Raw genomic sequence first — 21,145 nt, 5'->3', positions numbered from 1 at the left:
TGCGTTTAAGCTTTTTTTTTTTTTTAATGTTTTAAATCGCCACTTGGACACACATTACGTGAGTGTAAAAATGAATTTCGACTTTTGTACTGAAACATACTGTGTACTTTTTTTTTGTTTTTTTTTTTTGCTTTGTTTACTTAAATTTCCTTCCAGAGACTGTAAAAACAAAATAAGAACTACAAATCTATTTTTACATTGTTCCATTTCATTTGAATCTTTGACTCGCAAAACTTTTCTCAGGGTCAAACAGTTATTGCTGCTATATTTCAATTGCATAACGAGGAGGAAGTGTGTGGGGGGGGGGGGGGGGGGGAGAAATTATTTTGTTCCTTCCCTCGTGCTCGCGTCCACCTATAAAATGCAACCGCTGCCCCCTTCCCTGTTTATCTTTTTTTGCTCTCGATTTATGGCTCTGCGCCGAGTTACGCAATGAGAGCAGGCGCAAGCACGCACGCACGCACGCACGCACGCCGACGACAGGTGCGCGCTCGCTCACTCACTCACCTCGAGCGTGCGCATCTCCTTCTGCGTCAGGTCGTTGGATGTGGCGCATTTGGTCCTCAAGCCCTCCAAGCTGGAGATGCTGATGTCGATCATGTTCTGCACCAGCTCGCACTGCTGCAAGGCTTTGTGCGCGCGCGCGCCCTGGCCGCTCTCCTCCAGCTCGCTCATGGTTCCCATCCACGCGCACGCGCACGCTCCCCTTTTCTCCGTGTGCGTGAGCTTGTTAAGCGGGAGCAAAAAAGGCGCAAGGAGGAAGGAGGAGACGTCGCGGCGTCGTCAGCGGCTCCATTGCGGCCGCCGCCGCCGCCGCTGCTGCTGATGAGGATGAGGATGACGACGATGACGATGATGATGCCGCCTCATCGAGGTGGTGATGGAAGAGGAGGAAGAGGAGGTGGAGGAGGAGGAGGAGGAAGAGGAGGAGGAGGAGGAGGCCGAGGCTCACGCAGGCGGCTAGCCAACCGCGGTTGTCCCCAAAAGGCGAGCAAGGGAAGGAGGAGGAGGAGGAGGAGGAGGAGGGTACTCCCCCCGACATGTTAGCTGTCAATCAAAGCCCGGTCGGAAAATCTCGCGAGATCAGAGCATGTGAGGGGGCTGCAGGAAAAGGCGGCTGTAAACGGAAGGGACGGCTAAAAGCAGCCGAGAGCTCAAAACGCGGTTTTAGGTTCCAATCCTGTTGCTTCCCCCCCCCCCCAAATCATCATTGCATGTAAACACAACCAAACTGCACATATCAACGTTTAAAAGTGCTTCGGTAAAAATGCATAAAAGTGCAATCATCTTTGCGTTTAGATAACACAGGCAATCCAAAAAATATGAACATAAATCAACATTCATGGATCTAGCGGTGTGCGATGTAATTGACTGAGGTGAAAAGTGTCTGTCCTGAGTGAGATCACGGCTGTTGCCAATGTCCCGTCTTGCATGGCAGCCAATTATTTATTTGAATTAATTCTGCAATTCTTACAACTCTCTGCGGTCCTTTTGTGTGTGTGTGTGTGTGTGTGCAACAGAACAGCCTGCATACCATGTCAAAACGTCATTGAGTAAAATCACATTCATCGCATTTAATAACGAGAACAAATGTTTTATTTTTGGACCTTATACCTGATTTTTCATTTAATTGATTGTGAATAATAAAATGGAATAGTCATTTTTTTCTGACTCGAACTTGAACACTGCTATCATTTTGTGGCCGCTTTTCGGGGTTATTGCATAAAAACGGAAAACAAGCAGTGCAATAAAGTGACAGACCCTTTTTTTTTTTAAAAAATAATAATAAAAATTGCCCCAAAAATCTGGCCTGTGTTAAAATGAGTGGACAGCCGGAACAATGTTGAGTCGAGTGAACTTGTGGTCTGTCTCTTCTTTGGTATGTTGAAGTTGATCAAAAAATGAGAAGACGAAGACAAGAAATGCCTTAAAAAAAAAAAACCTTTCTTTCCCTCTTTGATACTGAAGATTATAAAGTATCGACGGACGAAGGCACTTCCTCGAGCGACATTTCACCCCCACGCGGGGGTGGAATTCAGCCGTTCCGCCGACAGACCGGAAGCGGCTTTCCGATTGGCTGGACGTCATGACGCAATCACGCTTTTTCCGGATTTGGGATCGCGCATGCGCGTACAGCACAAGTTGGATCCCCGTATTAAAAATTGTTCTCTCGTGCCGCTGCCGTTTAATTTTTTTTGTTGTAGTTTTTGCAAGAAATACGCGATGGCGTCCGCCGCAAAAGCACCGTTGCAGGCGAGGAACTTACCCTGGTGAGTGAGTCGCGCACGTTGAGCTCAAACTCTTCCCTCAAGTCCCGGGAAATGCTTCAATAACAAGCCTTTTTTTTTTCCAACTGATTTTCGACTTCCTCGGCCCAAGAAGGCTCGAAGAGATTTATACGATTGATTCAGTTCACTCGTTACTTTTGCTTTTGTTCACCTAAATCGCATTTTACTCCCATACGCAGTTGGCGGGAGAGGGAACGCTTTGAAAACGTCACTTCCGCTATCAGAAATTTCTCGACGTGTTGGAGCATCTTGCTCATGTGTGCTTATGTTGCATTTTTCACATTAAATTGTCATGATAATAGCGCACAGGTGGTACGGGCCAGCAAAGTTTTCTGATCTGACCAACACCTCTGAGCTAATTTCTCACGTTTGTTCCACTAATAACTTGCACTTTATTGTTTTCATTTGGTTGTGCTGCTTCCAGTTTGTATGCAAATATCAGGTTCATTCCCCCCCCCCCCCCCTCCAATCAGATTTGTTGCTACGTCAATCTCATTCGGCCCGAGGCCCTCACAGTTAACGCGTGAACTGGAACCGATCGCGTTCGCAGTGGCCCATCTTGACTTTTGTCAGTTTTTCCTTCCTCTGATTGGTTGCTGCGATCAAAAGTGACCAACTTTTACTCCGCCGCTCGTCTTCCTTGTGTTTCAGGGTTGAAAAATACCGACCGCAGAAACTGGACGACCTGATCTCACACAAAGACATTCTCAGCACCAGTAAGATCAAACACAAAAAAGCAGATCAAGTTATTCCAACTTATGAATTCACGCAGGTGATGTGTGATGGGGAAAAAAAAAAAAAAAATAGAATAATAATAATAAAATCGTTCCCAGTCCAAAAGTTCATCAACGAGGGCCGCCTGCCGCACCTGCTCTTCTACGGGCCGCCCGGAACCGGCAAGACTTCCACCATCTTGGCCTGTGCCAAGCAGCTGTACAAGGACAAGGAGTTCAACTCGATGGTTCTGGAGGTACGTCCCGGTCATCGATCCGATCCCAAAAGTCGTCGCTGCGTTGTGAGCCGCGCTGACCTTGCAGCTCAACGCGTCTGACGACCGAGGCATCGATGTCGTGCGGGGGCCCGTCCTGAGCTTTTCCAGCACCAGAACCATCTTCAAGTAAGATCCCCGTCGAATTGACCTCAACTCACTTTAAGAGAGCAGCGCTTTGGCAAATGATCAACTAGTCATCCGCAAGGAGCCTTCAAACTATTTCTTGCCGCTCTGAGTTGAAGGTTATTTCCAAAGTCAACGGAAAATAGCCACCGACACCGTGTCAACTTAAAACTGCATAAAGAATATCTTAATGCTTGCTTATGCTTTGAAGCAACAGCTTGAGCGCCGACTGGTTCACGTCGACAGACAAAACAAGAGTACAGGGACGTGCGTACTCGTGCTCCGAGTTGTTTATTCTTCGCCTTCCGAGTGGAATGATTCGCGTTAGTGCTGTGCTGATGAGCTCAGTGAGGATTAGAGATGCTCAATAGGAGACTTTATGTTGGTGAGTTAATGCGCAACCAATCAAACAATGGGAGCAATGTTATTGATTTGTGACAAAATACAAAATGTACCATATTTGGACACACGTGGTTTCTGCCCAACGGTGCCGATACTTTGAAAATCGAGAAGTTGAGGAAAAGGGTGTAACTTCGTGATCGTTCAATTGCTCTGTATTAAAAGTCATTTGGATAAAAGAGTCTTTCAGTATCCCGGGAATTGTTTCAGCCCTCTCGATCAAGTGTTTATGCGATCGCCAACGACTTACCGATTTCCCACGGCAGCAAGTTGCAAGTTTTTACTTGGGCTCGATTCGCTGTCGTTGGATGAATCCTTTCGGCCCGAAACTCAAATATATACACGAGTTCACCGTATAAAAACCCTCATGTAGCGATAAGGGAATGATGACCAATTCCCAACATCGTAGTTAGCCGAGTGGCGAGACTCTCTATCTCGATATTTTTCGCGGAATCGTCTCAGCCGCCGTACAAGAATCCCTCCACGGTGAGGAAGGAACGAAGGAATCGCGTCACCTTGCGTGTTTTTCCAGGAAAGGCTTCAAGTTGGTGATACTGGACGAGGCCGACGCCATGACCCAGGACGCCCAGAATGCATTGCGGCGAGGTGAGCGAGCGGCGAGTCGCCCGCGGCGTGCCGCGCACGTAAACGTCTTCCCGTTCTTCCCGCCAGTGATGGAGAAATACACGGAGAACACTCGCTTCTGCCTGATCTGCAACTACCTGTCCAAAATCATCCCGGCGCTGCAGTCCCGCTGCACCCGCTTCCGCTTCGGACCGCTGTCGCCGGACCAGATGGTACCCAGGCTGCGCCACGTCATCCAGCAGGAGAGGTCCGTCCCGTCCCATCCTGCTCCCTGCGCAGAGATTCCCAAGAGTTGGAAAAAACACGCTTCGGAATCGTTCGCTGAGTAGAGCCGACCCGATGAGTCCCTAAAATCAAAAACCAGGCACTCGCCTTCGGTCCGTGGAGCCGCCCGAGTACGACGAGACGGCCATTTTGAGAGGAAAGACTTTTGAGACGTAGCGCTCGAGTGCTTAACTGAATAGGTGCTAATAGAGTGGAAGCTCGCTTCAGGGACCGGACCGGACCGCGAGCGCTGATAATTGACATCTGAAGTCAAATAATGGGGGGTTGATTTATTTGCCCACCAAAATTCTTGAATAAGTGAGGATGAAAACGCACCTTCAAGGTGGGTTCTCCTCCCCAAAATGGAGCAAAATCCGCAAATGGCTGACCGCGACTTTGGGGCGGTCCGTTTTGTAGCCGACGGCGTGCCGCCAACGCCTTTTGTGCGCAATGGCGGACGCGTTCCTCACACCTTCATCGCTACGCGGGATTTTTCATGTACCGGACTGCTGCATATAGTTGACACCTGGACCGGAACCGTGAAGCATTCACTGGCAACGGCGCCTGGCTAAAAATTGTTCATTTTGTTGAAAAAAATTAATCTCTCCCTCTCCTTGGAGAAAGCACGAGAAATAATCGCCCGGTCGTCTCTTTTGCCGTCCAGCGTCGACGTAACTCCGGACGGGATGAAGGCGCTGGTGACGTTGTCGGCGGGCGACATGCGAAGATCGCTCAACATCCTGCAGGTGACTGCGTCGGCCCCCTCCGGGCGGCCATCTTGACCTTTGAGTGACGGCGGCGCCCGCGTGCGTGCGTGCGTGCGTGCAGAGCACCAGCATGGCGTACGAGCGCGTGAGCGAGGACACGGTGTACGCGTGCACGGGGCACCCGCTGCGCTCCGACATCGCCAACATCCTCGATTGGTCGCTCAATAAGGACTTCAACACTGCCTACAAGCGTGAGTCCAAAAATCTGCCACACACGCATAAATAAAACTCCCACTTTCTGTAAAAAAAGAGGAAAAAAAAGTCCTATATAGATATATCCAAACTGTTGGAGACAACCAATTCCTTGTGTGTTGTTGCACACGTGGCCATTCGATCCAATTCCGATTCTTTTTTTTTTTTTTTTTCTTTTTTTTAAAAAAAAAAAAAACAAAACAAAACTTGTGAGATGAACATGGACTTCTCAACCGATTCGGATCTCGAACGGTGTTTTGAAATTGAACATAATATTGTCACAGAGAAGGCGACTCGTCGATTCCTGCCTCGGCGCAAGTTCTTATTTTAGTCCCAAGTTTTCACACGTTGAATCGTAAACGTCAAAAGCGGTGATTGATGAAAAAGGAAAAATGTTGCGTCCATGGCGTTAAAAAATGTCATTTTCCCCCAAAGTACTTTTTTCTAAAAACCTAAAATTGTATTCCCAGAAGCATACCCTTTTTTTGCCCATTATTTGGAAATGAAAAAGCACCCAGATATTGAAGCTAAAAATGAAAAATGATTGCTTTTTTTTTTTTCTCTCTCTCTCTCTTGAAAAATATTTGCAATTTCCTTGAATGCGTCCTCCCTAAAAGTTCCGAGCGAAGCGCCGTCTTGCCGTGTTTTCTTTTGGGAGGCGCCGCCCCCTTTTAACGCTCGTGCTCACGTGTCCGGCAGAAATCTTGGAGCTGAAGACGTTGAAAGGTTTGGCGCTGCAAGACATCCTGACCGAAGTGCACCTGCTCATCCACAGAGGTGACCGACGCGCCCGCCGCATATCGTTTGCACCCGATTCCAAACGGCGACTAGCAAAAGCTTTTAAAGTCGGTCCATTTTTCCCTGATTTCGTTTGATCTCAGAAGCTAAGCAGGGTTGCTTCTGGTTCGGACCCGGATGGGAAACTGGCGTGGAAGCAAGCTCCTGTTTTAAAATAATAATAATAAAAAAAACCCCCACATTTCTGAAACTGCAATTGCTCTGAAATTTCCACGTAACTAAGCAATATCTGTTGTTCTAGCCTTTGTAATTATTTGAAAGAAGCTTCTTTGTGCTTTTGGGTTGACTTTGAGATCCTAGCAAGAAGCTCAACATGTCCAAATGTTTTGTTTTTTGAGCCATCACTTTGCTCTGTTTGTGACCATTCCTAAATGTCCGTTTCCAACGGAAAGTGGACTTCCCGTCCTCGGTCCGGATGGGTCTGCTCATCAAGCTGGCCGACATCGAGTAAGTCGCGTGACCCCCTTTTGTGGCTTTCGCGCGCACGCGAAACCGAGCGCGGTCCGGCTCGGTTTAACGCCGCCTTCCTGCCGCGGTCTCGTGCAGGCACCGGCTGGCGTCGGGGACCAACGAGAAGATCCAGCTGAGCTCCATGGTGGCGGCGTTCCAGGCCGTCCGCAACCTGGCGGCCGGCGAGGCCCGGTGACGCCGCGCGATCGTGGCCGGGACAAATAAACAAACGCCGACCAAATGTGCTACGTTCAAGGTATCATTTTTGTCATTTCTCTGGAACGAGGGAATATTTTCCCAAAGAGGCTTTTCGTAAGTGGAGGTGCCACTCCGTTGGCTCTAAAACTTCACCATAAAATTGCTACTTGTTCAAATTAGTTTTTCTTAACTAAAAAAAAAAAAATAATAGATTTGGGTTTTTTTTGGGGGGGGGGGGGGAGGGCGTCAAAAATCTTTAAAAATGTCTTCCTCATTCTAAAAATGACATTTCCAATCAAAATAACCCCTTAAAATGCAGTTTACAACATTTTCCCTTGTACTTTTTTGTTAAAAAAATATCGATATTTAAAGTGCCACTGACACCAAAAACTAGAAATTTAGTACGTTGTTAACCAAAAAAAAAAAAAAAAATCAGCCGGAATGGACTCATCTGTTTGTTCACAACATGTCAAAATGTTGCCGTATATTGAATTTTTTTTCTCTCGAGGCATTTGTGTATTTACCGGTTGTACCGGCGGGAAATTAGCGTTTTGTTTTGTTTTTTTTGGACGCGTTAGCCAAAATGTCGGCTCGTCGTGTTGCCGGATTTTGAATTCACTCTTTACACGTTTCCAAAAGACCCGGTTCGTCGTGAAAAATGAATTGCGAAGGACGAGGGCTTTGTGGGTTCGAAATCACAGGTAGGCGTGTATAGAGCTAGTAAAAAAAAAAAATAGTTGGCGTGGGACTCATTTGTCAGTTTATAGCATATGTTCTGTCATCACTTTGAATCAGTCCCCTCGGTCAAACCGGTAAAATATAACAAAGCACTTGTATGGCGTTGAAGACAATTTAATCACGCACGAAACAACAACAAAATAGAAGGGTTGAGTCGCGCGTAACGCCAGCTAACTGGCCAAACGACGTTGAGTCACCACAACGTAATCGAGTCCTTCCCTCCGAACCCATCGGAGATGTTTTCTTCCTGAAAATCCCAAAATGGCTCATTGGTTCGTCTGCCGCAGCAGGAGGCGACGGCGCCGGTGGGACGTCCGCTCGTGACGTCGCAGACAACGCCGCCGCCGCCGCCGCCGGGATGCCCGTTGCGCCTCGTCGGGCTTGCGCAACTTTGCTGCGAGCTCACTTTTTCAGACTGGCGTTATCGTCAAAGTGATTAATATTTGTATTTTAGAATGTCAGTAACAAAATCTTTCAGAATCCAAAGTACGAAAGCACCCAGCGATTGTCCATAGTAAGCACAAATATCAAGAAAATGTGTTTTAGGGTTTTTAAATAAAAGTTATTCCTGTCGTATGTAACGTGCGGTCACGCGTCCTTTTGCACGACGACGTAAAAACACAACTTCCTTTGTACAATCAAATAAATTAGCAGTGGGATCAAGTAGCGCTCGTGCAATATTCTCCACGATCATTTCCGGAATCTTCCCCCAAAATCCATTTTTGCGTCCCTCCCGGCAATCAATGGGAAACGTGCGAAGAGAGGTCGCGGTAGCTGAGGAAGTCCAGGATGCGCTTGGGCAGCGGCAGCGGCTCCAGCTGGTGCGTGGACACCGAGTGGCGCAAGGCGGCGCGGCACAGGTGGCGAAGGGCCGGCACGGCCGGGGGCGCCCGCCAGAACCTCACGTGGCCGTCGCGGGTCCTGAGCGGGGACATTTCCGCCGTTAAAAGTCGGCGTCACGCCCGAAAGGTGACGCGCAAATAAACGTCGGGCGGGCGTCATATTTACCCGGTGGCGACGACCCCCCCCCGCGGATGGTACTTGCAGCACAGGCCGTTGGAGTCGCGGTCGGGTTCGGTCCGCGTGCTCAGGCCCGACTTTCCGGGCTCCCAGATGCCGAGTGCCCTGCGTGGCCCACGCGCGGCGACCGGTCAAGTCGGGCCCTCGGCCGTTACCGCGGCGACGGCCCAACTCACCTGTCGTCCGTCACGATGGCCAGGCGCAGGCCGCTGGGGGAGAACTGAATGGACGAGATCTGGTTTTGGCCGTACTCCTCAAAGTAGTCTCTGCGGGAGACGTGCGGCGATAAAAAGCCGACCCGGCGCGGGCCGCCCCCGCCCGAACGGAGGAGCTCACGTGAGGGTGGCGAGCTTCTGCGCCGTGTACGGGTCCCACAGGTCGATCCACCAGCTGGCCCCGCTGAAGGCGGCCGTGGCGAGCAGCGCGCCGTCCGGGGAGAAGTCGCACGCCGACAGCAGGTAGAGAGTCTTGCGGGCGCCGCCCGTCAGGTTGCGGATGTAAGTGTACGAGCGCAGGCTCCACAGGCAGACCATCTGTAGGGGGGGGGGGGGGGGGGGGGGGGAACGACGACGACACACACACACCACCCATAAGTCCGGGGGGGGTGGGACGACGTCCGAGTCCACCCGATGCGAATTGAAGTGACCTCCCGTTCTTAAGTGTGGAACGGCTCCACCCTCCGCCGCCCAACCTTTGGGGTGGTTCGGAGCGGACGGTGAGGCGGGCCTTCTTGTGACCTCACGAAACGTGCTCCGGGAAAAACGGGCTAAAGTGCCCACGGACTTGGTCCTCGACCTCGTGGAAACTTTTCCCACAAGTGGACCCGCGTGATACGAAGCCGTGTGGAAATTTAGAATGGCGCATCACTTTCAAATCATGGGTCACGGCAGCTGAGCCGGCACTTTTGCCGTCCACCGGCTTTGACGTGGCCCAAAATCCGGTGACTTCAAGTAAGCGCAAGTCCACCGGATTGGACGTAAGTAGTGAACTGTGAGTGTAAATTCCCTTTGATGTCAATGATTGATCTGCGAGTCTGAGCAAAGTCCACGGTTTTTGGGCCAGGTCCACTGACTTTGACTAAGTGCAATTCCAATGTCTTGGACTCTTTCCGCTCTTTCTTTGGCTTCATTCTCGTTGGGTGTCCGGCCTTCACGAGGGTTTTGTGAGCCTCCTTCCCATGATGTTCACACTCTCCTATAATTGTTTGAACGGATGACCGCGGTCCCTTCAAGCATCTGGAAATTGCACCCAAGGATGAGCCAGGATTTTTTTTTTTGTTTCTTTCCCGACTTTGCTGGCTAATTTCTTTTGATTTTCCTGCGATTTCAAACAAGGTCGTGGCCTCGAATACATCCCCAGGGGTGCAGTCTATAAACTCGCATGTTGTCAGATGACCTCATCATCTGGGCTTCAGCGTGTTCTTCAAGGACATAGACAGTACTTTTTGTGTAGGTAAACGTTTGACCTTCAAGAAAATATTATACAATTCTCTCTGTTCAACAAAATTAAATGAATGACCTTTTTGGGATCCTGACTGACGTGGGAGGTCGCATTTGACTTAAGATAGACCAAAAAAAAAAAAAAAAGTGTTTTTGCACAATGTAAGTAAACTTCTGGCTTCGACTGTAAATCCGCCAACTTGAACACAACTCGCCAGGCTTTGACGTGGGCGGACGTTCAGCGACTTTCACGCAAGCCTGAGTCTGCCCCCCTGGCTTTGGCAGAAGAAAAACAAGTCGACGGATTGGCGCTTTTGGCTCGTAGTCCGGGTCCCCCCGGCGGTGCCGCTCACCCTGTCGAAACGCCCCACGGTGGCCATCATGCTGCAGTCAGACGATACGCAGCAGCAGCTGATCCAGTCTTTGTGGCCGGACAGCACCTGGACCTTCTTGCCTGACCACACGAGAGGACCGTCAACTACTCTGGCTTTTTTTTTTTTTTTTTGGGGTGGGAGTAGAAGACAAAGACCAAAACAAACCTTTGTGCGGCAGGTCCCAGACCCTGAGCGTCTTGTCACGGGAAGACGACACGAGCGTGAGCGTCCCGTTCGGGGGGAAGATCAGGTTCCGCACCACGCCCTCGTGCCCCTGAAGCTCCAACACGGACACGCCTCAACAAGGACAAAAAAACTCATTCATCATATAAATAATAAAGAGTCTTTTTTTAAACAAGCATCAGTACTTTTACTCAAGTACAGAGTGCGAGTACCTTACATCCATTCTGATGACTGAACCGCCCTCCTCTCACATGCACCCGGGTCAAGAACTTCTTGACCAACAGACCCCCGCACTGACAATCGGCTCCCACCTTTCCTCCGCTTGCACACGGAGCGCCGATTCGCCGCAGGGCTGCGTGCTAAGCCCCCTCCTGTAGCGTCTCTCTCTACCTTTAACTTTAGCCGAGTCTACAACGATCATATCGGCGTCAAGTTCGCTGACCGCACAAAAGCGCTTGGGCTGATCTCGAAGGGAGATGAGGCGGCCTACAGAAAACAGTCCGGCGCTGAACACGACAAAAACAAAAGGGGATCAGGAGGAACAGAACTGAACCGCCTCCGCGAGTGTGTGTTTGTGGAGAGAGTCCACACACTGAGGTTGTCGGGAGTCCCGATCTCCGAGGACCTCTCCCGGACAGACGACATTGAGAAGGCTGGCCTTTTTTGAACCGTCAAGCTTGTTCGTACTTTGGTTTTGTTTTGTTTTTTTCTTTTTTTTTTTTTAATTAAGGAGTGGAATAAGTACTTCTCCTGTACATGTTCTGTATTTTTTTTTTTTTTTTGGTAATATTTGCACTTGCGGTGACGTCGCCACCGCCGGAGTTGTGGACAGAAAGAAAGAAAGAAAGGAGGAAGCTCACCCGTGAGAACGTTCCACATTTTGATAACGCCGTTTTCCAAGCCTGTGGCCAGGAGGAGAGCGCCGCTGTTGTTCCCCGTCGACGGCGGCTTCTCTGACTTTGCGGGTCGCGGTCCGAAGGCCAGAGCCCAAACCGGCTGGCCGCAACTGTAGCTCTTGTCCGCTCGGTCCACCTCGCCGCTCTGACCTTCCCTGCGGGGGGGGAGGACGGAACGAACCAACGAACGCAAAGCTAAAGATGAAAGTCATTCCGGAAAGCGGGGTGGACTAAGTGGTTAGCGCGTCTGCCTCGTAGCTTTGAGGTTGCGGGTTCAAATCACGGCCCCAGCCTTCCTCCCGTATCCCCGACACACGCGTGGTAGGCTAATTAACGCCGAAACAGGCCCAAAGTGTGAACGCGGGTGCCAACGGGCGGACGTGTCCGGCGATCGGCCGACGACCAGTCCCCAAAATATCTGCGATGGGCGACAGCACGCCCGCGATCCCCGTGAGGAAAACGCAACGGGTGAATCATTCACCAGTCAGTCAATGATTGTTCACATACTTGTGAGCAAATAAGGCGGCCCGCCTACAATTTTGCAATCTTTGTCAATCATTCAGCATGTGTCATAATTTGGATGAACCAAGTCATCAAGTCTATTTTTTTTTTTTTTTTTTGGGGGGGGGGGGGGTAACAAACAAACAAATAAATAAGAATCTTTGTGTTGGTTTTAAACGCTGTAACCGCCATTTTATGTCCCAAAGTTCCAATTTAGGAGCATAAATGGAGTTTTTCCCCGGCGACGGTTTCGCGTACTCGGAGTCGAGGGGCCAGGCGACCACCCACACGATCCCGTGGCCCATTGACCAGGCGAACCAGGCTCCGTCGGGGGAGAAGTCCACGCTCCACGTCTCGCAGCCGGGTCGCCCTTCCAGGAAGGGCGGCCGCCGGGTCTTCAGCTCCAGGATGAGCGCCGGGTCGGCGGCTGCGGAAGGCGGAAGCGACCGCGTCAATCGGCGCGGACGAGCGCCCGCGATCCCGGCGGGGTTTACGTACACGTCGACTGGACCTCCGCCTCGTTTTCTTGCGTGGAGGACATGGTCGGGGTGGCTTTTGGTCTCATTTTACGCGGTTCCGCCCGCTCCTCTTTGGTCGCCCATGGAGAAAAAAGAGCCACGATGTCGTCGGGGCTGTTCGGCGGCCGCGGTTAAACCTTCCCGTCGGGCGTCCGGACGCCGTCTTCGGAGTCGTGGACGTCGACGACGACGTTCGTCACCGCTTGCGTAAGGACGCTCAGCGACAAAAATAATAATAAAAAAAAAAAAAAAATACATCATCGGAGCGACCAGATGACCGCCCCCGCCCCCACCTCTCGTCATCGTTTTTCTAATTCCGTCTTTTTTTTTTTTTTTTACTACCGCCACGTTCATATTTCTCAACCAAATGAAACCATTCCAACGTGAACAAATTCCAACAATTCACAGCGTCCAGGGTGTTGTTGTTATTTGTAGTTTTCCTTAGCACAATCGAGGACCTGGAAAACTTTCAGTTTTGCTGCTTTACACACAGACGGGCGGTAATTTATTGGAAAGTTGCAGTCGTGAAGAATGATCAGGGCAAAAAATGCAGGACAGAGAAAACAAAAAACGAGACAGATTTTTCCCTCACAAGATCACCCGGCAAACAATTTTCACCATTCCGACAATTCCCAAACGATGTTAAAATTCCCTCATTGAGACGTGGTCAAAACATTGAAAGTCGAGAATCTTTTGCACATTCTGACAATTCCAAAATTCCATTCCATTTTCAGCATTGGACGACAGAAAGAAAAACTACACTGATTTTTGATCATAACTTCATTTGTGTGGCTTTCCAAGACAGGATGTAAGATGCTTTGCATCAAAAGATGGTAAATGGCTGTCAATGAACTATTATTGATCAATTCAAGCAACGTGAAAACAAGGAAAAAAAAAAAACAAAAAAAACATACAATACATAAGTTGAGAACTTCATCTAAGTTGCACTGCAACCGTTCATCAGTAACGAATCATTTATGCGTTATTTTTCAATTATTTTGATCATGGATCGTTTAGAGCTCCAATAATTTCAAATTGTCCAGATCTTCGGAATTTCAGCCTCCTCACAGTCAATATTTTCAACATTTCGATGCCACCTTGACTGAACTTCTGTGAAACATTTTATTTCAGTCCAAGTAGTACAGTTCATCCCCAAACTGTGCAGAAAAAAAAATGTTTTTACATTACACTGGGGCCTACCTTTTAAGTTTGAAACACATTTTGCAGGCCATATGTGTACATTTTCCTTTTTTTTTTTTGGTGTGTGTGTTTTGCATTTTCTTTCCATCCATTTTACCAGACACTTATCCTCACAAGAGTCACGGGAGTGCCGGCGCCCATCCCAGCTATCTTCGGGCGAGAGGCGGGGCACACCAGGAACTGCTCTCCAGCCAATCACGAGGCACGTAGAAACAGAACCACTGGCACTCGCGTTCACACCTACGGACAATTTTGTCTTCAAGTAACCTCGCGCACGTGGGAGGGAAGCCACAACGGCACGGGGAGGCCAGGATTCAAACCTTGGTCTCAAGAACTGGGATGCAGATGTGCCAATATTTTATCCACCCTCTCAATAAAATTGAAAACGTAAAGCAGGTTTCATTGAGAACAAAACAAATTCTAAATTCTCCAGAGACAAAGACGAGTAGACCAGGAACTGCCGGAAGAGTTCCGCGGATGGTGCCTTTTTTTTGTCCGATCGGATCTCAGCCTTTAAGTGTCGCCGGGTCAATCTAATCGGCCCACGGACCGTCACCCCGACGAGCGGCGGTACCGTTCGTTGAAGCCGTCACGTTTCACATCCGTCGTCACGGCGCCGGACGACAAAACTGGCGAAACGCGCATGAATTCATTCAATAATCAGCACGTCTGCTGACAACAATGACATTTATTGATGTACATTTTTCTCTCTTTAGAGCCATTGATATTTGTTACACATACTGTACATCGGTGTCAAATTAGGAACCTTTATGGCCTAGATATCTAAAACTTTTTTTTTTCATAAAACCATTAATTATTCCTTTCATAAAGATAGTATTATGGATTTCAAAAAAAAAAAAAAATCTCCCCAAATAAATTACCAAAAAATTATCTTGTAAAATATCAAAATATATGCCGGACATAAGCAACAAAATTCAATTTTACTACTTAAGTTCTGGTCATTTACACACCAACGCTAAAAACATCGAGCGGGAAGTGGATGACCGCCATTTGCGGGTCACCATCAAAACAAATTCATTTTTATTCCCACAAAAACCGCGTGGCCTCCAAATGTCCAATTATTCTCACTGACCTTCCTGTTGACGATAAAAGCCCCCCCCGCACTTAAAGGGTCACCAGGTCGGGGGCTTCCTCCCTGCCGTTTTCATTTGCCACACCCTCCTGCTCACCTGTAGGGGGCGACACCAGCGTTACAAAAGAAAAAATTGTCGTCATGGCGCACGCGGGTGTCAAGACCCCCACCGGTCGGGAGGGGGTGGATCTGGACCAGCGCGGTTATCGGGGGGAGGCGCGGGGCGGCCTGGAAGATCTGCTCCTCGTCAGATTCCACCAAATTCAGAACGTCGCCCCCGTCGCCCGGCGAAGGCCTGCCAAGAAAACACGCAAGCAATTTGCTGTGGCGTCACATAATTGCGCCAACTCCAGCGGACGCCGCGCCCCAAACGGCGGCGCTTGCAAAATCGACCAACGCTAACAGTTTTGCGCTGGTGCGTTTCGTTTTCTTGCCGGCGACGACGGCAGGCGGCTCACCCGAAAGGTCCTCCTGCAACGCAAACACCAAAGAAGAAGGTCAGGACTGCTGCGGGGGGGGGGCACTTGAAATTGAATTTTTTTGTGGGGGTGGGGGTCCACCTCACTCAACTACGGGGTGCGTGGCTTCAAAAATTATTTTTAGGGGTGCATCATCACGTTCGGGACGTTGAAGGGGGTACGTGCGTTTAAGAGTTAGCAATAATACATTTTCAGATTTTTTTTTCCCAATTCTGTTGTGACGGTGAAGGCGGGACAAAGCCGAAAAGACTTTTTGTGAATGCTGAAGGTGCTAACAACTTTTCTTGGGGGGCGCACCGCCCCAATTTACGTAGGGGGTGTTGGGAGGGGGGGGGGGGACGACAAATCTCAATAGAATCGATCATTGCCACCCCCCCCCCTTAAAAAAATCATTTCTCATTTATGAAGGGTCCACTTCACGATCTTCGACAGTTAGCATTCGCAACGAGCATTAGCGCAGATCAGCGATGACCATTCGAAGTACAAAAAGACAAACAAAAAGCTAACTCGCATTCAGCTCAGTCCTGCTTCTCACTGGTGACGTGTAGAATATAAATCGGACGGTGTCCTAAAAATCATTTGTACTTCCTTTAGTGGGCCAACACTGCGCATGTCTGCCACAAACGGGTGTGCATGCGATGAACACGGACGGTGGGCGAAATGTTCCAAATTTGCTCTGATTCGTTTTTGGGGGTTTGTCAACACATTTTTGTGGTTGCTTTAGCCCCTCCCCCTCCAGACAGTGGCCAGAATTTTCCAGGGGGCAAAAGATTACTCGGATTAATTTTTGGGGCGGGTTTGTCGACACATTTTCGCTTGATCTTCCTTTAGCCCCCCCCCCCACCTCGTGTGAAGCTTGAAAGGCTTTTTTATTTTTGCAGGTGTGCCAACTCATTTTGGATATCGACCCGAAAAGGTTCCGATCCAACTTTGCAGCTTTCCAGGGTGGGGGAGACGCACCAACTCCGTTGGGATGTTGAAAAAGTGCCAACTCATTCATGATGATAATGGGAGTCTTTTGGGGGGTGGGGCAAGTGACTTTTGGGAGGGTTTGCCAACTTGTCCAAATATTGAACGGAGGGTCCGACTTCGAAAGCTTTCCTGGCCTTTTTGAGAGGTTGTGCCAACTGGCGCTGATGCTTTTACCCAGGCAGACGCGGTGTCTGTTGGCGAACAGCAGCTTGGCCACGACGGCCGCCAGACCCACGATGAGCGCGGCGACGAAGACGCCGATGACGGCGCCCGTGTAGTCCGAAGACGCTGCCGAGAAAGATAATCCAGAAAGAAAAAAAAAACAAAAACCAAAAAAATGAGAGGCACGGCGCCCGGTCGACGGGCATTCCGCCAACTCACCCCTGACGCTGAGGTAAACCTCGGCCCGGTGCAGCGCCAGCGGGTTCTCGCTGCGGCAGAAGTAGACGCCGCCGTCGTCCCGGCTGACGTTTGCGATGGTCAGGCTGTGGGCGGCGCCTTCCCGGCTCAAGGCGTACTTGGGGCCCTGGGCCAGCGCCGCCGAGCCCGCCTCCCGCCACCAGGCGGTGTCGGCCGGCGGCACGGACGTCGCTTCGGTGCACGTGAGCGTCACGTTGTCGCCCTCCTGCGCCCAAGCGAGCGGGGAGACCTCGGGGCGCGGCGCCTCTGCGGGGTGAGCGCACGCGTGCCGTTAGCCGCCGAAGACATGACGTCCGGCGCCGATGCTCTAGGCGGCGCTGTGCCCGCTTGCAGACAATTGGAAAAGTGTCACCAATTTGAAAATGTTTAGCAAATCATGGAAAATGACCTGTCCCAATTTCAAACTTCATGCCAACGATCTGTTCCGGGGTCAAAGGGTCACCAACTTTGAAAATCAAAATAATTGGAAAATTTCTTTTTGTGACTGAAAGTTCCAAAGCTGTCAATAGGAAATGACGGAAAACAGGCACAATCTTGAAAGCGATGCAAATCGTCTGCTCCACAAATCACACTGTGGCCCATTTTCCATAATTGTCACCAAGCAAATTATCTGCTCCATTCCAGCGTCAATCCGCGTTTCCCGTGGATTTTGTGGAAATGAAATTTGAACGGAAAAAGTGTCCTGTCGCGACTTACCGAGCGTAAAGGTGCAAGTGGCCTCCCGCCCGCCGGCCAGCGCCAAGTGCTGCGCGGCGCACCTGAGCGTCTGCCCGTCGGCCAGCAGCGAGCGGTTGAGCGCCACCCAAAGGACGGAGGTCACCCCCGAGGCCAGCACGCGGCCTCCCCGGTCCCGGTCCCGGTCCCTGTCCCGGTCCCCGTCCGCGCTCGGGTCCCGCTTCCGCTCCTGGGTCCATCTCAGCGCCGGGTCCGGGTAGCATCCGGCCCAGGCGCAGCCCAGGCGCACCTGCGTGGAGTCTTCCGACCGAAGCCACGAGCACTCGGGGTGTGTGGCGGGAACGTCTGCGCCAAGACACAAAAAGGTCCACTTTGCACACTGACAAAAACAAAACCTCTCAAATTCAGTTCTTGAGCGGTTGCAGTCACAGTTGTGAGATTGCGGGTTCAAATCCGGCCCGGCCTGTGCGGAGTTTTTCCCCCGTCCTCCCTCCCACATCCCAAACACGTGCGCGAGGTGAGTATTCGTAACACGTGACTACTGAATACTGACAGTAGACGAGCAGCTGAGCGCTGGCGTCGGCGACGTCGTGCGTCAGCGCGTTGTCGGCGGCGCAGGTGTAGACGCCCTGCGCTTCGGGCCGCACGTCCTCCATCTGGAAGTCCAGCCAGGGGGCGCCGTCGGCGGAGGCCACCGGCGTCCCCGCGAAACTCCACGTGAGCCGCTGGGACGGGTACGAGGCGGCGGCGCAGCGGAAGGAGACGCCGGAGCCGCGGTACGTGACCAGCGTGCCGTTGGACAACAGCGTGGACGGCGTGATGGAAAGCGACACGTTCGAGGGACCGCCTGCAAAATTTGCCATTGGAAGAAGAAAATATGACGAGGACATCACCCATTCACTCAGCAGATGAAAAATCGTGACCGTGCTAATATTTCCATTTTAGAAGTTACAATGAGATAAACGTTTTCAAAAACGTGTGCATTTTACCTACTGTTAAACTGACAGTGTTTACTTTATTATGTACAATAAATCCAATCAATCCGTTATTGGATATGCTTTAAAAGTAACCTAAAATTGGTTCATTTCGAAGATAGTCACCGATCAATTCCCGCTCAGTGACGGTGTCGATATCTGCCCTGCGACTGACTGGCGACCAGTTCCGGGTGTAGTCCGCCTTTCGCCTGAAGCTAGCCGGGACAGGCTCGGGCTCTCCCGTGACCCTTTTGGGGATAAGCGGCTTGGATAACGGATGGACGGTTCGTTTCCACACACACACACACACACGAAGACTTTTGGTCAGATGGCGACCGTGTTGAACGTTTAAGATCGTCAACCCTGACCTGGTTCAGAGTTTCAAATCGTGACAAATCTACTCCGACAAGATTTCACACCGAAGGATCATTCTGCGGGATAATCTTATGAGGCGTACGATTGGAAGGGGCGGCCGTAGGTTCAAGACCTCGACCGGACCATCTCCCCGGGAACTTTGGCTACCCCCTGCTCCGGCGTGTGTGCGTGTGTTGATTGTGATGGGAAGGAACCATATTTTGTGTGCACGTATGTTCATGACAATAAATATGACGCTGAAAAGGGCTGGAAAAACCTCATCTTTAATTGTCCGCGTGTGGCAACTTAACGTATAATGAGGTGAAAGAAGACTTACTGGCCACTTGTAGCCTGATCCGCACTTTCCACGTCATGTTGGCCGGAAGCGCGGCCTGACACAGGTACACGCCCTCGTCTCCTTCCGCCACTGTCCGGAAGCGCAGGGTGCCGTCCGCCAGCACCTCCAGCCGCTGCCCGCCCGGGGGGGTCGCCTCGGTGGAGCCCACCTCGATGCCGTCCTTCGACCAACGCGCGGAGGACGGCGTCACGGAGCCCTCCGAGTAGCAGTGAAGTCGGACGACGTCGCCGGGCGAGGCCGTGGCGACGACCGACACGTCCTCCGATGCCCAAAGAAGGCCGACTGAAACAAACATGGCCGTTGGGAAAGTTGGCACTATATTCCGTTATCTGCTGCTCACGTGAGGGGTGGCCCACACCCACCTGTGGCGAACACATAGACGGCCACCAACGTCCTCCTCCTCCTCATCATCATCATCGCCACACGATCCTCATGGCCTTAGTTACAATGATTTGTGAGAACAAAAAAATGTTCCTCGTTCAACCAGTCGGACCAGTTTCCGGAAGTCGTCAAACCCAGGTGAGCTCGGAAAACGACAGCGGCCATGTTGGCCTGTTTCCAGGCGGGACGCGTCCCACTGGATTGTGATTGGCTGCTGCGTCCAGGTAGGAAACGTCCGATATGGTTGTAGGAACGCGCGCAACCCGCGTGCCTGCGAGGCGGCCATGTTGGTGAGGGCAACGTTCCAGAGAAAAGAGGTCAGTCAGAACTTCCTCATTCCGCAGTTTTTCCCTTTGTCTCTACAAAGGGTGTGCGATAAATACATTTAAAATCAATTGTTAATTGAAAAATTCAGCATCATTGAAGGGATGAAGAATTTTGGAAAGAATCAAAATGAATTCTTACTGCATTTGTATACATTAAAATGCAGGACAAATGCAGCCCTATGGGGGCACAAACCAGTGCAATCTGTAGGCCGGTCCCAAGCCCGGATAAATGCAGAGGGTTGCGTCAGGAAGGGCATCCGGCGTAAAAACTGTGCCAAACAAATATGAGCGTTCATCTAAAGAATCCCATACCGGATCGGTCGTGGCCCGGGTTAACAACGCCCGCCCCCGGCACTGCTAACCTACAGGGCGTCGGTGGAAATTCAGCTACTGTGGGTCGAAGACAAAGAAGAGGAGGAAACCGGATCCAGCGTCAGAAGAAAAAGAGGAATGTACAGAGCCTACAACTGAGTGTAGGGACTTTGAATGTTGGGACTATGACAGGAAAAGCACAGGAGTTGGTTGACATGATGATTAGGAGAAAGGTTGATATTCTGTGCATCCAAGAGAGCAGGTGGAAAGGTAGTAAGGCTAGAGGTTTGGGAGCAGGGTTTAAATTATTCTACCACGGAGTAGATGGGAAGAGAAATGGAGTAGGGGTTATTTTAAAGGAAGAGCTGGCTAAGAATGTCTTGGAGGTAAAAAGAGTATCAGATCGAGTGATGAGACTAAAATTTGAAATTGAGGGTGTTATGTATAATGTGGTTAGCGGCTATGCACCACAGGTAGGATGTGACCTAGAGTTGAAAGAGAAATTCTGGAAGGAACTAGATGAAGTAGTTCTGAGCATCCCAGACAGCGAGAGAGTTGTGATTGGTGCAGATTGTAATGGACATATTGGTAAAGGAAACAGGGGCGATGAAGAAGTGATGGGTAAGTACGGCATCCGGGAAAGGAACTTTGAACGGCAGATGGTGGTGGACTTTGCAAAAAGGATGGAGATGGCTGTAGTGAACACTTATTTCCAGAAGAGGGAGGAACATATAGTGACCTACAAGAGCGGAGGTAGAACCACGCAGGTAGATTATATTTTGTGCAGACGATGTAATCTGAAGGAGGTTACTGACTGTAAAGTAGTGGCAGGGGAGAGTGTAGCTCGACAGCATAGGATGGTAGTATGTAGGATGAT

The 21,145-nt window shown here is 50.4% G+C and overlaps 4 protein-coding genes across 15 annotated transcripts in view; 1 reads left to right on the top strand and 3 right to left on the bottom strand.

The window, feature by feature from the left end:
• Nucleotides 1-1,965, bottom strand: part of ksr2 (kinase suppressor of ras 2) — a 44,545-nt gene extending 42,580 nt beyond the window's left edge. For all 7 annotated transcript variants that reach the window (XM_061816387.1, XM_061816381.1, XM_061816386.1 and 4 more), the window contains exon 1: nt 508-1,965. In XM_061816387.1, coding sequence (XP_061672371.1) covers nt 508-684 — 177 coding nt within the window. In that variant the 5' untranslated portion in view covers nt 685-1,965. The remainder of the gene's footprint in view (nt 1-507) is intronic.
• A 126-nt stretch (nt 1,966-2,091) lies between these two features.
• Nucleotides 2,092-7,098, top strand: rfc5 (replication factor C (activator 1) 5). 2 transcript variants are annotated; one of them, XM_061816418.1, is made up of 11 exons: nt 2,092-2,270; nt 2,940-3,004; nt 3,122-3,258; nt 3,326-3,405; nt 4,334-4,407; nt 4,474-4,633; nt 5,315-5,396; nt 5,479-5,608; nt 6,309-6,386; nt 6,800-6,854; nt 6,954-7,098. In XM_061816418.1, exons 1-11 carry the CDS (start codon nt 2,125-2,127, stop codon nt 7,051-7,053), a joined length of 1,107 nt encoding a protein of 368 aa, XP_061672402.1. In that variant the 5' UTR covers nt 2,092-2,124; the 3' UTR covers nt 7,054-7,098. The 2 variants fall into 2 exon arrangements, with proteins under 2 accessions (XP_061672402.1, XP_061672403.1); XM_061816419.1 differs by lacking the exon at nt 2,092-2,270 and adding an exon at nt 2,526-2,856.
• Nucleotides 7,099-7,313: 215 nt separating this feature from the next.
• On the bottom strand, nt 7,314-12,977 carry wsb2 (WD repeat and SOCS box containing 2). The gene is made up of 9 exons (XM_061816420.1): nt 12,705-12,977; nt 12,465-12,633; nt 11,670-11,860; nt 10,792-10,923; nt 10,606-10,706; nt 9,150-9,346; nt 8,990-9,079; nt 8,802-8,918; nt 7,314-8,714 (listed from the first exon to the last, which is right to left on the bottom strand). The coding sequence occupies exons 1-9, from the start codon at nt 12,769-12,771 to the stop codon at nt 8,534-8,536; spliced, it is 1,245 nt and encodes a 414-aa protein (XP_061672404.1). The 5' UTR covers nt 12,772-12,977; the 3' UTR covers nt 7,314-8,533.
• Nucleotides 12,978-13,120: 143 nt separating this feature from the next.
• On the bottom strand, nt 13,121-19,752 carry vsig10 (V-set and immunoglobulin domain containing 10). Of its 5 annotated transcripts, none has more exons than XM_061816407.1 (10): nt 19,612-19,752; nt 19,229-19,531; nt 18,117-18,410; nt 17,585-17,908; nt 16,850-17,134; nt 16,643-16,756; nt 15,476-15,488; nt 15,188-15,312; nt 15,018-15,114; nt 13,121-14,164 (listed from the first exon to the last, which is right to left on the bottom strand). In XM_061816407.1, exons 1-9 carry the CDS (start codon nt 19,664-19,666, stop codon nt 15,050-15,052), a joined length of 1,578 nt encoding a protein of 525 aa, XP_061672391.1. In that variant the 5' UTR covers nt 19,667-19,752; the 3' UTR covers nt 13,121-14,164; nt 15,018-15,049. The 5 variants fall into 5 exon arrangements, 4 of the variants coding, with proteins under 4 accessions (XP_061672391.1, XP_061672392.1, XP_061672393.1 ...); XM_061816408.1 differs by lacking the exon at nt 13,121-14,164 and adding an exon at nt 14,180-14,553; XR_009794508.1 differs by lacking the exon at nt 13,121-14,164 and having other exon boundaries at nt 14,594-15,114; nt 18,117-18,423.
• Nucleotides 19,753-21,145: the final 1,393 nt, after the last annotated feature.

This window comes from Syngnathoides biaculeatus, chromosome 4 (assembly GCF_019802595.1).
Source record: "Syngnathoides biaculeatus isolate LvHL_M chromosome 4, ASM1980259v1, whole genome shotgun sequence".
NCBI lineage: Eukaryota > Metazoa > Chordata > Actinopteri > Syngnathiformes > Syngnathidae > Syngnathoides > Syngnathoides biaculeatus.
The sequence above is the reverse complement of the archived record's forward strand: the minus strand, read 5'-3'. Positions and strand labels throughout refer to the sequence as shown.

Bases quoted from the DNA above. Each gene is read 5' to 3' on its own strand.
- rfc5 (XM_061816418.1), top strand. From the start codon at position 2,125: ATGCGCGTACAGCACAAGTTGGATCCCCGTATTAAAAATTGTTCTCTC. The intron at 3,406-4,333 runs GTAAGATCCCCG...GTGTTTTTCCAG, and splicing joins AGCACCAGAACCATCTTCAA to GAAAGGCTTCAAGTTGGTGA. The intron at 4,634-5,314 runs GTCCGTCCCGTC...TTTGCCGTCCAG, and splicing joins CACGTCATCCAGCAGGAGAG to CGTCGACGTAACTCCGGACG.
- wsb2 (XM_061816420.1), bottom strand. From the start codon at position 12,771: ATGAGACCAAAAGCCACCCCGACCATGTCCTCCACGCAAGAAAACGAG. The intron at 11,861-12,464 runs GTACGCGAAACC...CCCCCCCCGCAG, and splicing joins GCCTGGCCCCTCGACTCCGA to GGAAGGTCAGAGCGGCGAGG. The intron at 9,347-10,605 runs GTGAGCGGCACC...CCCCCCCTACAG, and splicing joins CCGTGGGGCGTTTCGACAGG to ATGGTCTGCCTGTGGAGCCT.
- vsig10 (XM_061816407.1), bottom strand. From the start codon at position 19,666: ATGATGATGATGAGGAGGAGGAGGACGTTGGTGGCCGTCTATGTGTTC. The intron at 17,909-18,116 runs GTCAGTATTCAG...GTCTTGGCGCAG, and splicing joins CGCTCAGCTGCTCGTCTACT to ACGTTCCCGCCACACACCCC. The intron at 15,115-15,187 runs GTGGGGGTCTTG...CGCCCCCTACAG, and splicing joins GATCCACCCCCTCCCGACCG to GTGAGCAGGAGGGTGTGGCA.